At 42.4% G+C, this 17,094-nt stretch overlaps 1 protein-coding gene across 1 annotated transcript in view; it reads right to left on the reverse strand.

Annotated features, from left to right (window-relative positions):
- Nucleotides 1-4,136: 4,136 nt before the first annotated feature.
- Dhx29 (DExH-box helicase 29) overlaps nucleotides 4,137-17,094 on the reverse strand; it is a 46,840-nt gene continuing 33,882 nt past the window's right edge. Inside the window, exons 18-27 of the mRNA XM_042261549.2 lie at nucleotides 15,877-15,965; nucleotides 14,582-14,710; nucleotides 14,426-14,501; nucleotides 13,365-13,589; nucleotides 10,864-11,000; nucleotides 10,230-10,323; nucleotides 8,445-8,747; nucleotides 7,818-7,949; nucleotides 6,500-6,596; nucleotides 4,137-4,428 (exon numbers count right to left, since the gene is read on the reverse strand). Coding sequence (XP_042117483.2) covers nucleotides 4,376-4,428; nucleotides 6,500-6,596; nucleotides 7,818-7,949; nucleotides 8,445-8,747; nucleotides 10,230-10,323; nucleotides 10,864-11,000; nucleotides 13,365-13,589; nucleotides 14,426-14,501; nucleotides 14,582-14,710; nucleotides 15,877-15,965 — 1,335 coding nt within the window. The 3' untranslated portion in view covers nucleotides 4,137-4,375. The remainder of the gene's footprint in view (nucleotides 4,429-6,499; nucleotides 6,597-7,817; nucleotides 7,950-8,444; nucleotides 8,748-10,229; nucleotides 10,324-10,863; nucleotides 11,001-13,364; nucleotides 13,590-14,425; nucleotides 14,502-14,581; nucleotides 14,711-15,876; nucleotides 15,966-17,094) is intronic.

Raw genomic sequence — 17,094 nt, forward strand, 5'->3', positions numbered from 1 at the left:
CTCTCTGGCAAGTTCATCTGTCCTGTCCCTGAGCCCTCCCTTCACTGGTGTTTGACCTGTCTTTAGGATTCCATCACAGACTGGGCAGCTCTCTAGGACCTTCCTGGAGCTCCAGCACCAGAGTGGGATGGCTGAGGCATTCGGTCTTGGGAACCAATCCACCGCCAGATCCTTGGCCTTTCCAGCAGGGCACAGTCATTGTTGGACTACTTAGACCACAGCCTGTAACCCATTCTAACTAATCCCTTTACACACACACACACACACACACACACACACACACACACACACACACACACATAAACTTTTTTTCTCTACCAGTTCTATTCCTTTAGAGAACCCTAATACAGACCGGCATGAGTGTCTTGAAACCTCAAAGCCTGCCCCCATATTTCCTGGACATATTTCTCCAGGAACAAGGCCACAACCACTAATTCTCCCCAAACAGCCACCAACTGGGGACCAAGAATTCACATGCATGAGACTTACAGGGGGCAATCTCAACCTCATTTAAACCAACACATTGTTCTTTAAAGGACCTGAGTTTAGTTTCCAGCACCCAAATCTGACAGCTCACAACAACCTGTAAGTCAGGCTCCAGGGGATGGAGGATCCTCTTCTGGACTCCGTTCATGAATGTACACACTTGAGTGTGCCCGTGAGCGTGCGCACACACACACACACACACACACACACACACACACACTCACACACACACACTCACACACACACCCTTTAAGATCTTCTGTAAGAGGGCCTGATCCCCTTTGGGAAAGAGAAGCGCCATCACTGAAAATAACCACACTGGGAGGTTGGGAGGAGACAAATGTAAACCCCAGCAAATAATGGCAACGGAATGGTAGCTTTGGGTACGAGACTGGCTTTGCTTTGGCTTCGGCATTTAGGGTTTGGGCACGATCCAGCCTTCATGAAGCTCGTGTAGGATGGTTATACAAAGATAGACAAGATGCAAGGACTGTGGCAATGGGGATGCCATGGGGTGGGCTGCTGTATTAATGGTCAGCAGCAGCCGAGTGTAAAGGGAGCATCTGAGCAAGGACTTGTAATGAAAGTGACCAGGTGGACAATTGCAGGAACAGTATCTGTCAGAGAAATTGCCCAGTGCAGAGGTCCTGAGGCCTGAGTAGGCCTGGTGAATGGAGGAGCAAGAAAGGAAGGTCACTATAGCCAGAACAGGAATCCAGAGGGAGCAACTAACTGGGCTAGAGAGGCAGTGGAGACAGATTGAACAGCTATTGTCAGCCAGCGTTTGCTGTGCCCTTCAGCTTACTAGGATGCACCTCACTGTAGCCTGGAACTGTCGCCCCCTTCAGATGAGTTAGGCACAGGCTCTTCTTAGGTTTGAGAACAAGATCAGGCAGATTCAAAAGTTAACTTGCCACAGCTACTAAATGCAATATGCAGGACACTCAAAGCCGAGTCCAGGATTCCAGTGTGGTGTCCGTCCTCTGGGTCATTCTCCACTCTTAAATGCTGAAGGAGAATCAAATGAAAGCCCCGGGCCACCCTTGAACCAACGCCACGAGAGGATAGCCATGTGGAGGGGACAGACCCCCCCAAGGCTGAAGAGCCCCCAGAGCTGGGTGTCTTTTCTTGGGGTCCACCTTGCGGAGTCTGTGGTATATAAGACAAGCAGGATTCTCTACCCCCAGTGTGTTCCAAGAGGTAAAAACTAATTGAGAATCAGGAATGATATGAAAGGAAACAAGGCTTTGAGGCCAGAGGAAGCATGAAGCTATTTGGAGAAGGATGATCACAGTTTGCCCTTGACCCTGAGAGCACCAGTTGTATAGACAGGTAAGTTGACCTTTGCTGAGGAGTGCAATTTTGTCTATTGGGCAGCCTGGCTGTCGAAGAGAAAGGTTCAGAGAACAGTTGGCCTCGGACGCTGGGGTGGCGGTGTCTTTGTTCTTGAGGCATGACTCACAGCCTGCTGGAGAGTACAGCTTGTCCTTTCACCTTTCACCGGAAGAAGTGTGTCTACGACAAAGTATTCAAGGAAGCCTTTAAAGCTGCTGCTGCTAGGATGTAACTGGACCTTGCTGCTGTGGCCGTCCTTTTGTGCTTTTATAATGTTTTATACACCACTCTAGCTTTTACAGTGTAGAAGACATACCATTGCCCTGAACACAGAGGAGAACTGGAGACATTGATAGCAAAATCAAATCAAATCACAGGGTACAGACCAAAATAGGGCAGCCTCATCATAAGCTTTTTGTTTTGTTTTGTTTTTGTTTTTCGAGACCGGGTTTCTCTGCATAGTTTTGGTGCCTGTCCTGGATCTTGCTCTGTAGACCAGGGTAGCCTCAAACTCCGCCTGGCTCTGCCTCCCAAGTGCTACCTCTGTCTGGTGTATAAGCTTTTGAGAAGATGAGAAGAGGCTCCAGGGAGACCCCTCAGGATGTGATAGGATCCAGCCTCTAAGTATATTAACTACATGGATTTGATGCGGGGCTGCGTTTTCTTCTCGTGGAGCGTGCCTGGATGTTGAAGTCAATCATCCAGGAACAGTGCTTCCAGGTGTCTTTGGAGACTGAGGAACTGTTTCCCTCCATAGTCTCACTGCATCTGTGTAGTAAGATCATTACTCTCCTGCTTCTGTATCCACTTGCAGGAACGCACATGACTTAGTTGCTTTTCCCACGGGGCAATAAGATAACCGATTAAAGCAGTTTAAGCAGAGACTCTCTTTAGAGGTAGAGTTGAAGGGTCGAGTTCGTCATGATGGGATGGCATGGCGGCAGAAGCATCTATCCAGTCAGGAAGCAGAGAGAGGTGAAGGGCACCTGCTGTTCTGCTCCCTTTCTCCCGTTCTTCAGTCTAGGACCCCAGCTCATGGAATGGGGCTGCCTACCTTCAGGGTGGGTCTTTCCACCTCAACTAATGCAATCTAGAAACCCTCCACAGACATGCTCAGTGGAGATTCTAAATCTCATCATGTTGACAAGATTAATCATCACAGCACAAGTAAGCCATCTACAAATGCTCTGAGGTCCGGGCACAGTGCTTGCCTAGGTTTTATATCATAGTATCAGTTTCTAACCCATAGACCCAACTGGCAATTATAGTGTTAGTAATATTTAGAACACAGGCTTAAGAGACCCAAGCTCAACACTAGCTCTACATGCAGGACTGGGTTGCTTTGCTTCCATGTGTCCAGAGTTGCCTACCTCTCTAAGATGACAGTTGCATTTTGCTTAGTGGGACTAGCTAAAGCCTCCAAACTACAGTCACATTCGACTCTTAATTCCTTTGTCCTACACCCTTATACACCTAAAATTAGAGATTGCTACTAAGTGTTATGTATACTTCCCTCTACACATAAGGTGAAAAGGGCAGCGTCCTTTACTCATTCACCAATGAATGTTAAAACTAAATACCTATTGTAATACTCAAGTCATCGTGGTAGGTTCCTATCATAATCATTTTTCTTTTGTATAAGATTTCTACACTTAATCTAAAAATAAATGTACTTGAAATTTGTTAATTTGTTGTTGGGAGATGAGAAAATCCCTCTAAGTAATGAAAATAGAGTTTCAAAGATCAATGAGGGGGCTGAAGAGATGGCTCAGCGGTAAAGAGTACTGGCTGTTGTTCTGGAGGACCAGGGTTCAATTCCCAGCACCCACACATGGCAGCTCACCAACTGTCTGTAGTTCCAGTTCCAGGGGATCTGACGCCCCAGAAAGACATGCAGGCAGGCAAAACAACAATGCCTATAAAATAAAAATTAAAAAAAAAAAAAAAAAAGAGAGAGAGCGAGCTGAGTAAGCCATGAGGAACAAGCCGGTAAGCCGCAGCATCCTCCATGGCCTCTGCATCAGCTCCTGCCTCCAGGTTCCTGCTCTGTTTGAGTTCCTGTCCTGACTTCCTTTTGTGATGGACTGTGCTGTGGAAGTGTAGGTCAAATAGACCCTTTTCTCCCCAAGTTGCTTTTGGTTATGGTGTTTTCTCATAGCAACAGAAACCCTAAGTAAGAAATAGGACAAAACTTAAATGGATTCTCCAAATGTCAAGGACTGCTATTGGATGGGACGGTTACGCAGGAAATCAAAGCATTAAATTCCAGATAGTAGACACTGGCCTTGGCCTGCGACACAAAGATGCACAAAACATGAATGATACCAAAGAATTTATTGTAAATGTCATGGCAAATACACCAAGCCTCATTATCATTACAAAGGAGCTAGAAAAGTCCATGTTGAAAGTATGTGCTTTTTTACCCATCGTCTTCAAGTGAATGGCTAGTACCAACATTTCAGGTAATGAAATACTTTATGTGAAGATCCATCACATCATTTCAGGCCTGTATCTTTGTCTTCACTTTAAAAGCAATTAACCATGGATCTCAGCATCAATTATTCTCTGTTTTTATCAGTTCTGTAATGATCTGTAGAATCTTGTCATCTAGGAGAATGGAAAAATAAACCAAAATACCTATGAAAAAAATGTAACACTGGCGAATTTTCCAATGCACGTATGTGTAAACAAGAAGTACTTCATTATAAGCCTTCCTTAAATTAGACTGCAAACCAACACTAGGAATGTACACTATGATAACAAAGATGTCTGGAAAAGTCAAAATTGTTGCTCTTCAAGGGTTATGTTAATGATTATTAAGGTTATCTTATGCCTACTTCAAACAGTTAACATTTTGTAAAAAGAAGTTAGTATTTGAGTACTTATAGGCAAAGGCCACAAATAATGATATATATATGTGTTTTGTTTCCCCTATTTTTTTCTTTTTGAGACAAGGTCTTGCTATTTTGGAACTCATAATCCCCCTGCCTCAACTTCCGCAGTGCTGGGATTACAGATGTGCATCACCAAGCCCAGCCTGTTATTTCTATCACCAACTAGTTCTTTAGAAACTCCAAGAAGTTCCTCATTTTTTTTTTTTTTTCCACTGAGCTGAAATACACGGAAGGTTTTATTGAGTCTCCCTGTTTTGCAGTGTGACTGGGTTTTTACCAAACAGGCAAGTGTGGCAATGATTTTAATCTCTCCAGGCTTGGACCAAGGAAACAAAAATCCTAAGAGGGAAGTGCTCCCAGAGAGGTGTCAATGGGGAAGTGACAAGCTATCTACTGACAAACAGAGAGGTGACATCATTTGCTAAGGTGGGTTTATTAACAGCACTCTTGTTTACACAGCCCTGGAATTGGGACTTCCTGTGACTCTCATGGCCGGCCCTCTTAGAAGGCTGTTGCTGCAGGGCGGCAAGACTGACACTCGACATTTACATGAGGTCCCAGGGTTCCTGGTCACAGTGGCTGTCATGAGACTTTTGACCTGGGCCTGTGGCCTGCCTCTCAGGTGCTCGGAGCTAGAGTGGTGGGAAAGAAGGGAAGGATGAAGTACAAGTGGAGGCAGAGGGGGGAGGCTACTTGTTGGAAGAGGAACAATGTGTATCTAAAGGACCAGGCATGAGCAGAAGAGCAGAGGACACAGGAAAGCATGAGGGTAACATCTTCAAGAGGGTGAGTCGCTGTCACAGACAGCTTGGCTTCACAGTGAAGCCACAAAAAAAGGTCCCTGATGTGTCGCCCTCCTTCCCAATAAGCACTGAACACAGAGATAATTCTTAACACTGTTAAAGCAGAAAGGCCAAACTTTAGTGCTTATGACGCAATGACATGGGAAGACTAGGGCACCAACTAGAAATACTAGTTCTAAAACTTGACTCTAATCGAGAGAAGACCACTCACTGGCTTACAGAAACCACAGTTATAAGAAACATGTTAAATCAAAGCCTGAGGATGCAACCAACTTAATCCCAAGTCTGGGACATCCTAGGGTTTATTCCAATAACTGCATTTAAAAAGGCCAATGGTAGGAGAGGGGAAGTGTCAACAGAAATAAAACCCATCACAAGTCTCTGCAGAGGCATCAGTACGCCCAGGACAGGGCACTGCGCCTTGTATTATTTTTACAGTTGTTAAGAGGAGACGGTGGATATTTGTCAAGTTAGGGGAGTACTGTACCATGCCACCTACAAACCAAGTGTTTATTTCCGGCTTCTGTTAGAGGTTAATACATTTACTTATACCAACTCCTGATTGTGTACATGCGAGAAATGCACTGGCAGAGAAAATAGCTATGATAAGTCAATGAACAGCAAAATTTCTTTCTCTCTGTGAAATGGACAGTTTAGAAGCAAGGTTAAGGAGACCAGGAGTACAGATTTTAAGAGAATAAGCTGTATGGGATGAATAGAATTTAGCATAAGTAGATTTTATTGAAATAAAATTTTGTTAATAATTACATCAAAATTATGGCTTCAATGTGTGTGCTACAGGGTATTCCAATGTTAAATCACAATTTCTAGAATCAATCTTTCAGATTTTTAAAGTTTTTAAAATATATTATTATGTATTTATTATCTATCATCTATCTATACACAAATATATTATCTTCTAAATGTATACTATGTATAAGTGTATACCTTCTTTTACCTGTATCACAATAAAATACTTACTTTCAAGGGACATCTTCGGATTTTCAAGTTTTTTTCTTAAAACAGAATCAATGAGAATTCTCAGCTGCTTAAAAATAACAGCTATCTTTACTGGGGCCTGTTGAGACATGTCACATTGGACAAAGTTAATCAGGGGCATTGGCATGTGTTTAGGTAAGTCAATCTAAACATATGCACACAGGATTTACCATAACACACGAGGAGGAAAGCATGCACAAATTACCCAGGCTGCCCCGGGAGCTCGGCTGCACCGGGCTCTTGTTGGCCTGGTGTGCTAGCTCCTGCCACACTAAAGCAACTTATTCCAAGAATTCTTTGTTTCTCTTTATGTAAGACTCCAAAACTAAGATGTTTTGGGGGTAATGGGGGTAGTGGGGAGCGGTTTGAAACAGGGTCTTACTATGTATCCCTGGCTGGCCAGAGTTCATTATGTAGACCAGCCTGGTCTCGAACTCAGAGATCTTTCTGCCTCTGCCTCTCTGCCTCCTGAGTGCTGGAATTGAAGGTGTAAGCTACCACACCTGCTCGGAGGAAAAATTTATAATGAAAAATTTATAACAGCTGTATTGAGGTATAATTTATAAATCATAAGAATGTACTCATTTTAAGTACTTAATTTCAATGATTTTTGGTAAATTTGTAGGTTTTTTTTTTAAACCAATATCAGTACAATCAATTTTTAGAGCATCTCTACCACTCCAACTTCTGTGCATGAACCAACCATTTTTTTAAAATGCACAACTTGCTCCTTTGGCTCTAGACACACAGCTATAATTAACAGGATGGGTGAGAGTTGCTTTACGCCTGTCAATATTAATGGGGCTACGGGGGGGGGGGGGCTTACCTCCACAAATAAGCATAGATTGGCTTACTTTATCCAGAGAAGAACTTTCCATGTGTTAAAAACTGTGACTCTGTTTGGTTTTTGTATGGAAAGGCCAAATTGTAGTAGAATAAGTCCAAGTTTGGAGAATCAACTACCAACTAACCCACGGACTCTGGGAAGGTTAATTTCTCCCTGTGTCTTCACTGTCTCAAAATGAAGCTATCTTGTGGGAGTATCCATATAAAATCAGTGTCAATATACCTTGCATGTGGCAATTATAATGATTATCAATAAATATGTTCGGTGATAGCAACATGATTTTCAGAGCCAACAGATTTAAAACCACATTTAAGATGAGATGAAGTTTTCTACTGTAAACCACACAGGAAGCGATTCCGCAAACTTCAGTGAAAACTTTAAAATGTACCTCAATGAGACTGGAGTGGGGATGTTTTCATGTGATGAGTAACGGAAGGCATCCACACAGCATACCTGAAAGTAGATCCAGCCGTCGACAGAGAGCAGCCGCTCGCGGTGCTGGACTTCTATGTCGCCTCCAAAGAGCAGCACTGGGAAAGGGGAGATGAGGGTGGTTTCCCTCAGGTAGACTCTGGCATACCTCACCTGCAAAAGACCAAGGGGGACAACTGCATCGTCTAAAGATTTAGGGTTCATTCGGCTATTTTTTCATGTATGTATTTCCTTACAAATTTAATAGAAAAATCATATATATATATATATATATATATATATATATATATATATATATATATGACCATATTCCTCTACCCAACATCTTTTTCTTTCTGAGACAACCACTTTTACTGAAACACTCTGGGAATAGACAGATTATTAAACAATGTCCACTTGTTATACATGTCTGTAGAAAGGGTGATAGCCAGGGGAGAAATCTGACTGTCTTTCTCTTATTTACTGAGAGAGAAATATTTTGGGTTTTTTGTTTGATTGGTTGTTTTTTTCCTTGATAAACTGCATCTGGACTTCAAATGTGAACAAAATACTAGTTCTACTTGAGAAGAAAGACCCCACCAGGACATGTGAACTTGTTGTGAGGGCGTTCCAGAACTGCACACCGGGGTTGGAGAATGAGTGCTTTACCTTCTCCTGGTACAAGAGCCACCCGTAAGTCTGTAAATCCCGGTTTACTGAGGACGGGTGGACTTGGGCTTTGCCTTGGGCTGTCTCCACCATGCAAGCCAGTTTTTCCGTAACATCCACAGACTTTGTATACATGATCTTCCCCACACTGTCATAGAGTCCAGCAGTCAGCACAGCTTTAAGAAGGGCAATATCTTGAAAGGAGAGTGTCTGCCAGGCTTTCTTTCCTTCCCGGCTGGTAGAAGTTGCAGGAGCTGAAAATCCTGCTGCCTTAACCAACTTTATTAGTTCCTGCTTCACATCCTAGATTTATGGTAAATGAGACATAATCATAATTGATTGAAGTAGAGAAGTTGCCAACCAACTGTGAAATGTATAGTACTGTTTCCTATAAAAATGGGATGCCAAAGTATCATTTGATTGACTACGGCCAAAAGCTTGAGTGGGAAGCAAATTGGAGGTGAAGGACTAGAAGTCAGCTGTTCTTTGATGGACTTTGATGTCATAAAATATAAGTTTCCGAGAGCAACGAACATGGGTCTGACCACATTTACACTCACATTGACTTAAATACAACCGTCCTTTAAAAATTTATTTTGATTTGTTTTTAGTCGGGGGGATAACATTAGGAAGAATTACAGGGGAATCTTGATAGTCAATAACAAGCACCTTCTTTACTTGTCTCTAGAAATTTCTTCCTAAAGAATTTGGACAAAAGTTTACTGATGGCAACTTCACCACTTAATAAAACTGCAGTTTAAATACTTTGCTCCTTTAAAAGTGCCAATCAGCAGAGCATCCGGGAAGGGTGGGGCTTTCCCCAGCACAGGCTAAGGGAGCCACAGGGGGCATTTACACTGGGATGTCCTTTAGGTTTGGTGTAGAGCTTAGCCTGACTCCCTGGGAGGAAAGGCAGCTGCTGTAAGCACAAAGCTGGCAGAGATCCGGGCCCCTGAAGGTCAGGGTGTGAAGCCGAGGCTAGGAGAAGGAGGGTGTGGGAGGCCATCTCCCACTGTTGGGGACAGTTAAAGAGAGAAAAGGAGGAAGGAGTGATTTGAAGATAGCCACCTGCGGGCCAGCTAATTGGGATGTCCACATACTGAATCTCAGCCAGCTCAGAAGTGGCTACTTCCAGAATTCAAGAAACCCTACAAGACAATTTAACTGATTTCTTAAAAATCACAAATAGGGGAAAAAGTTGATTAACTATAGATTAAGAGACTTAGGGGACACATCAACCAAATGTAATGAGTCAATCTTGTGTGGATCATGATTTGAACTAGCTAATAAGACAAACAAAATTATGAGATGACTAGGGATATTTAAATGCTGTAATTTGATGATATTATGATTTGTTTGTCTGTTTTAAAGGTGTGATGTCAAAGAAAAAAATGAGTTCTAATAATCTAGTATCTGTACTCATCTAAAAAAGTAGTCTCCAGAGCAGACAGTAAAGTAAGGGGACTATAAACACAACAATCCTGGCCACATGTTGCTAACTAATGGGTGTGAGGAAAATGGAAGAACTGGAGTTCATGGTCCTATTCCATTTCCTTTTTTACATTTCTGAAATTTTCCATGATTAAGCAAAATAATAATTGAGTACCAGAGTCAGAAAGAACTGTAGATAATACCCTTTGTGTCATTTATTTAAAAAAACCAAAGAACTAAAAAGATAACTATCCTATTCGCAAGCTAGTGTTATTTCTAGGAAACCATGCTGTCTCTTTATAAAAAACCATTTCCTGAACACATTATGATTCTAAGAGCAGGATTAAGAATTACCTCTAGTGTCAACAGCGAGGTTCTATTGAGAAAATTCCTCTGGCAGTATGTGATTTCAGAACGGTAGCCTCCTTCTTGCTGCGCTTTCTTCCACCTAGATAAAAGTGTCAATGGAAAAAGGCTACCACGGCTCCTTCCAAGCTCTTTTTCAGAGCTTACCACAAGTAAGGTTTAATAAAATCATGATCCATTACGAAAAAGGGGTCTTGTTTACTGTAGCAGGTACATTCATCAGGTACATTCATATGTGATATTCAATTGCAGTACTTTTAAGTATGACAGAAATTATTAACTTGATTCAAATTTGAGAAATAAACATATATAATATGTCCTTCTCTGTTTTTAGTTTTTCAAGACAGGGTTTCTTTGGCTGTCCTGGAACTCACTCTGTAAACTCAGAGATCCACCTGCCTCTGCCTCACGAGTGCTGGGATTAAAGGTGTGGGCTACCATGGCCTGTTAAGCATGCTGTTCTTAAATGAGTCTCTAATATAAATGTATCTTGACAGATTAAAAACACAAGGAACAAATTTAACTGTTGAAAGCATACTTTTAACGACAAAGATACATTTTTAAAAAAGGTCGAGCATCTCCAACCTCTGGCTTAGTGATAGCAACCAGGTTCTTTCTTTACCCTAGATAGGCGTTGTAGATGGTGAGGTGGTCGGAATCAGCCACAGCCAAAGATGACTTTGCAAGGTCTGCTTCGTCTTTCCGACCAATCGGTGTGGTAAAAGGAGACTTCTCCGTCATAACTGCCGCTAGTGTTGCCTGCCCATAAAGAGAATTGATCACTAAAGAGGTTGTTAAAAAATAAATCATAAAACAGTCACAATCAAGTTATCCATCTCCTACTTTCAATGCATTTAACATTGTTAACTTACCATTTCATAACTTCAGCTTAGTTGCTTTCGTGGAACTCAGAAAACCTATTCTTTTTTTAAAGATTTATTTATTTATTACATATACAGAAGAGGGTGCCAGCTCTCATTACAGATGGTTGTGAGGCACCATGTGGGTGCTGGGAATTGAACTCAGGACCTCTGGAAGAGCAGCTGGTGCTCCTAACCTCTGAGCCATCTCTCCAGCCCCAGAAAACCTATTCTTTATCCTTAGACCATCTCTGTGATTTAAGGAAGTACCAGAATCAGGGGGAAAACTGAAAACGTGTCCAAGGGATTGTAGTCTGCCATTTAGTTAATGGCAATCTCAAAACTATAGCTTAGGACTTGGACTTCTACACTGCTGGTTTTCATTGGGGCTCTTTCACCATCTAGAGACACAGCTAAAAGATGTCATGGCTAAAACGAATGGAAACACATGAACTATGAACCAAAGGCTGAGGGGCCCCCAGCTGGATCAGGCCCTCTGAATAGGTGAGACAGTTGATTGGCTTGATCAGTTTGGGAGACAACTAGGCAGTGGGACCAAGTCCTGTGCTCATTGCATGGGCTGGCTGTTTGAAACCTGGAGCTTATGCAGGGACACTTGGCTCAGTCTGGGAGGAAGGGACTGGACCTGCCTGGACTGAGTCTACCAGGTTGATCGCAGTCCTCCGGGGAGGACTTGCCCTGGAGGAGGTGGGAATGGGGGGTAGGCTGGAGGTAAGGGGAGGGTGTGGGAGGGGGGAGAATAGGGAAACCCGTGGCTGATATGTAGAACTGAATGGTATTGTAAAAATAAAAAAATAAAAAAAAAAAGATGTCATGGCTAAGGAAGAAGGCCTTCACCAAATGCTGATTGTGTGGTGCCTACATGTTGGATTTTTCAGCTCCTATAATATGAGAATAAATTACTGTTGGTTATTAATGAACAAAGACAACAACCGTTTTGACTGGTGTTATGGCACAGTGGTGGGCTCAATACCTACCTAGCAAGCATGACACATTATTTTTAAAAATGTGTAAGGGGGACTGTACAACCATCTACTCGTTGCAAGTTCTCAGACAAACTATAATAGCAAATGGTGCTTTTTGAACTTAGCAAGTTCTAGAAACCACCTGACTCCCTCCCAGAACCCCCAGTTCCGGCTCTGTTATCATTGCACTGGGAACTGAAACCACCGCTACATAAAAGCGGCAAGCTTTGTGTCTCTGAGCCACACTCTAGCCCCCCATTTACTTCTAACACTAGAGAAAAGGAGGCCAGAGTAAGGAACCCCATTTTCTCTGTTTGGAACAGCCTTGATTTGTGCTCAAAGTCACCACTTGATAAAGAAGGTACCATAAGACCACATGCCCAGAGATTCAGACAGACAGAGAGGGCTTATTTCTGAAATAGAGAAAATAGATTCTAAGAATTACTAGCTTAGCAAGAGAATTCAGATAAAGGAAGTTTTCCATTCTATTAAAGTCTATGGTGTCAACAACTTCCTATAAATTATTACTTCTTCAATTAAGAGAATGTTTCAGGTTGGCTACTCAATAGCAACACTTACATAATGGTGTTTTTCTTTTCTTTCTTTTTATTTTTTTATTTTATTTTATTTTTGAGAGACCAGGCTGGCCTTGAACTCATAGAGATCTGCCTGCCTCTGCCTCCTGAGTGTTATGACCGGCTATAATATTTTTCTATATGTAAGTAAATGGAGAAATAGATTTTTAAGTATATTATTATAAAAGATTAAATATATTTAAAAATTCTCATCAGGTATTCAGGCCACCTAGGTTTTAATGATAGCAAACCCATTGTATTTTGTTAAGAAATTAAAGTTTAAGTGGCTCAGCGGTTAAGAGCACTGGCTGCTCTTCAGAGGACCCTGGTTCAATTCCCAGCACCCACATGGTAGCTCACAACTGTCTATCTGTTCCAAGGGACCTGACACCCTCACACAGACAAAACACCAATGCACATAAAATAAAATAAATTTTTTAAAAAAATGTAAAGTTTAAGGTGGGTAGTTGTGGCATTTGCCTTTAATCTCATCACTCAGGAGGCAGAGGCAAGTGGATCTCTGTGATTTTGAGGCCAGCTTGATCTACAGATTGAGTTCCAGGACAGCCAAGCTTACACAGAAAAACTCTGTCTTAAAGGGGGGGGGGAGAGAAATTAACATTTAAACTTGTTTCCAACTCTTAATAATAATATCCCAACCAAATGGCAGGTGAAGTGAAGTAGTGGCAGTATTTTACTTACCACTGGGTCAAGACAGCCAAATATGGCTCCAAAAATGAGCATCTTGCCAATTTTGACATTGACAGGCAAAGCAGCCAGGTGCTGGCCCAGCGGAGTCAGCCTGGGCTCACTTAGTTCACAGGCTCCAATTTTCCGGAGTAAGTTCATTGCATTGCAGATTACTTGAAGCTGAGGAGGGTCTAAGGCTTTGGAGAGGAAGTCTTCAGGAGAGCCAAGATCACACTTCTGCAGCGGGAAAAAGACCAGAGGGCATCAGTGCCACCAGGAGGTAACACTGGAAATAAGGTCCAAATTCATCAAAACCCTGAGCAAAGAGGGTAAATGGGTAAGGCTATCTATCCTAGGCAATGAGCGTGAGGGTGGGATCTCCCAGTCTGTATAGTTTAGTTCTTCAGTACTGATTTTTATTGTCAGAAATCCCAGAATCAAGAGTAACTTTCAGCCTAGGAAGTCGTTGGCAGGGGGTCTCTCAGTCTGAAATTTTGAGTCAGGTGAATCTTTGTTTAGGGGAGCTGTCCTGGGCACAGCCAGATGTTCAGCAGCAGCCTCATCTCTATACACTGCGTACCGGCATATCCCCTGCTCAATTAGGACAGTCAAAAACGCCTTCAGACAATGCCACAAGTCCCTTGGCAGGCAATACTGCCCCCATGAGACTGCTGCACTAGGTTATGAGGCTGTTTGAATTACTTATACCTAGAGTAGTAGTTCTCACCTAATGCTGAGACCCTTTAATACGGTTCCTCATGTTGTGGCGACACCCCCTCCCCCCCAACCATAACTGTTTTCATTGCTACTTCATAACTGTAATTTTGCTACTGTTATGAATCGTAAATGTAAATATCTGTGTTTTCCAATCGTCTTAGGTGACCTCAGTAAAAAGGTTATTCGATTCCTAGAGGGGTCACGACCCACAGGCTGAGAACCACTGCCATATAGACTCTACATTAAAATCAAAGCACAGTGCAGATATTAAACATACAATACTTAGAAAATGTAAAGCAAATGAATGCTAAGAACACTTAAGTCATAATAAAGAGTGAGGAGCAAAAACCTCATACCATAACGTGAAGACATAGTTCCTCCAGAGGCACACGCAAGATTTCAGGTACAGAATAGTCCAGAAAACCTTCAAATCTGAAAGACAGGAACAGATCATGAGGAATGGCAGCCAGCGCTGATCCGTGTGCTGAAAATGTCCCCTGGCCCGGGCCTACCTTTCTCTCGTGTACAGCCGAAAACAGAAGCCGTCTCGGACCCGGCCAGCTCGGCCCTGCCGCTGCAGAGCACTGGCTTTGCTGACAAAGGTCTCCACCAAGGAACTCATCTGACTGCTCTCATGGTACCTAAAGACACGTTTTAGGAGACAACGTGTGGATAACTGACTTCCAGCAAAACCAGAGGAAGCTGGAAACACCATCAACCTCATTACTACTGTGAACAAACATTTCTTTTTTAGGGGTGGGGGTTTGACACAGAGTCTCTCCGTGTAGCTCTGGCTGTCCTGGAAATCACTATGTAGACTAGGTGACCCCGAACTCATAGAAATCCACCTGCCTCTTATTCCCGAGACTTGGGATTAAAGGTGTACACTACCATGTGTGGCTGACAAACATTTTTTAAGTCATATTTCTTGATGAAATAGTTTAGCAAAATGCTTATCCATACTTCCAAATGAAAACCTTTGCTACAAAAGAAATGATTTGCTCAGTTCATCTTTCCTCAAACTAATCTGACCGAGGGACCTCTTCATCTCAGTTAATACCTACTAATCACAGAGGAAGGTGGTGCGAACTGCCAGCATTAAAGTTAAAGCACTGCTCCCAAGACAGTCTAAACCCAGGAAATGTTTCCTCTGAAGACACACTGCTTGTTTTGGAACTGATTTTCTAGGACATAGCCATCTTTCTCAAACACTGTTGCAGTTTTCTGATATTGGGGACTGTAAATAGACTACAATGAACTAACGGTGCTCTCCACTGTTTGCGTAGCACATGCTAACCACACACTACTCGGAGAGTTGTGCCATTGTGTGGAGGTTCGTTCAGTTAAGACATCTGTAATGTTCGGGTTGAGATAGACGACATTTGCAATTGTGAACTCATTTTCTTCATTAGCACACAGGATCTGATGATTAGGAGGGCTGTTTGGCTCAGATCAGAGATCTGTGTCCAATTCTCCAAAGTCCATGCTTTTATCGCAACCCCATAAATAATGCTATGTTAAACACTTTATTTGATAAGCAAAAAAAATATATAAAAGTTTATGCTGTGAAATTCTGTCCAGATAGCACTTGTAAGTGGTGGTACACTGGCATTATTTTTGGTAAAATCTAAGGTATGAAATTCAGAAATTTATTCTCTGATATTTTAAATTTACCTACATTTTTACAAAGGCTTTTTGCTTTCGGAAGAATTATAACCTCTAGGATCTGGATTTCCCTAACATGATTCTGTAATTTCTCCAAAAAACTCAATGTTACAAATTCCCACTGTGAGAAAGTTAAACTTACTTATTTTCTTTTGTTCTTCCAGTATCAATGACAAACACAACATCAGGAATAGTGATTCCCGTCTCTGCAATATTTGTTGCTAAAACAATCTGCAAATAAACAAGAAGCTAAAGTACTTTGACAGCTCTTGACACTGACCCTGAAATTTCTCTAGACAGAGCTGAGAGTCTTTAAAGGTGACTTTTAAGAGCAGGGGAGGGAGGGACCAAAAGAAAGCCACTTTCAATTTTAGTCACAAAAATTTAGAGTTTTGTTCCATAATTTTCATTTGCTATACTGTTTCATCAGCTCATCTTAAAGAGGCTGTTAGATTAAAAAGATTTCATTTCATTTTTAATTATGTATCTGTGTGTGTGTTTGTGCTTGAGTACGTTCCCACACTCATGAGTGCCAGTGCCTGAGCAGGCCAACACTGCCCCTTTGGAGCTGAAGCTCCAGGTTATGAGCCGCCTGATGTGGCTTCTGGGACGTGAACCTAGGTCCTCCACAATAGCAGTGTGTGATCCTAACTGCTTAACCCTCTTCCAGTACACGACACAGATTCCTGTTACAGCAGAAGCATCATTCTAGTCAATAGCTTAAATCTGACAGTGGATATGGGAACAGGGCCAGGGAATGGGGACTGTTCGAGTCCACCCTATACAATCGGTGATTAGGAGAAGAAATATTACTGAGGGGAGTGAGGTGGCTGTTCTGGTCCCCAGGTTCAGCAAGTCCCTTTACCCCTGGACTTCAACAACTCAGGTGTAAATGAGGAGGTACAGGAACATGGTATTTTAGGTCTAGCTTTAAAATTCTTAAGCAGTGGCGGTGGAACAGGACAACCTTGTGCACTGTTTTGATGTTCTTGTTGAATCCTTGGAGGTAAATCCTCGGGGAGAGTCCAGGTCAAGTCCAAGACACACCGTTCTATTTTAACTGTGTTTTCCAGTTCTGACTGACTGCTCCCAGATTTATGAGGTCTGTGGAGCTGATGTGATTATTATACTTCGGCAGTGCTAAGATTTTTTTTTTGTTAAGGTGAACTCTTCAAACAAAATCTTTCTTACAGGGAAGCAGATCAGAGCAGTCTCCGGATCTCTGGAGTTCTCAGAAGACCACCAGATTAATAAAAAAAAGGTGAAGTTGAATGGTGATCAGTTTAGGGATGAGGACTCAGGTCTTATGCATTGGCCAGGCTTGTTCTGACAGTTCCTGCTTCCCAAACTGCCTCGCAAT

Source organism: Peromyscus maniculatus, chromosome 15 (genome assembly GCF_049852395.1).
Source record: "Peromyscus maniculatus bairdii isolate BWxNUB_F1_BW_parent chromosome 15, HU_Pman_BW_mat_3.1, whole genome shotgun sequence".
In the NCBI taxonomy this organism is placed as follows: domain Eukaryota; kingdom Metazoa; phylum Chordata; class Mammalia; order Rodentia; family Cricetidae; genus Peromyscus; species Peromyscus maniculatus.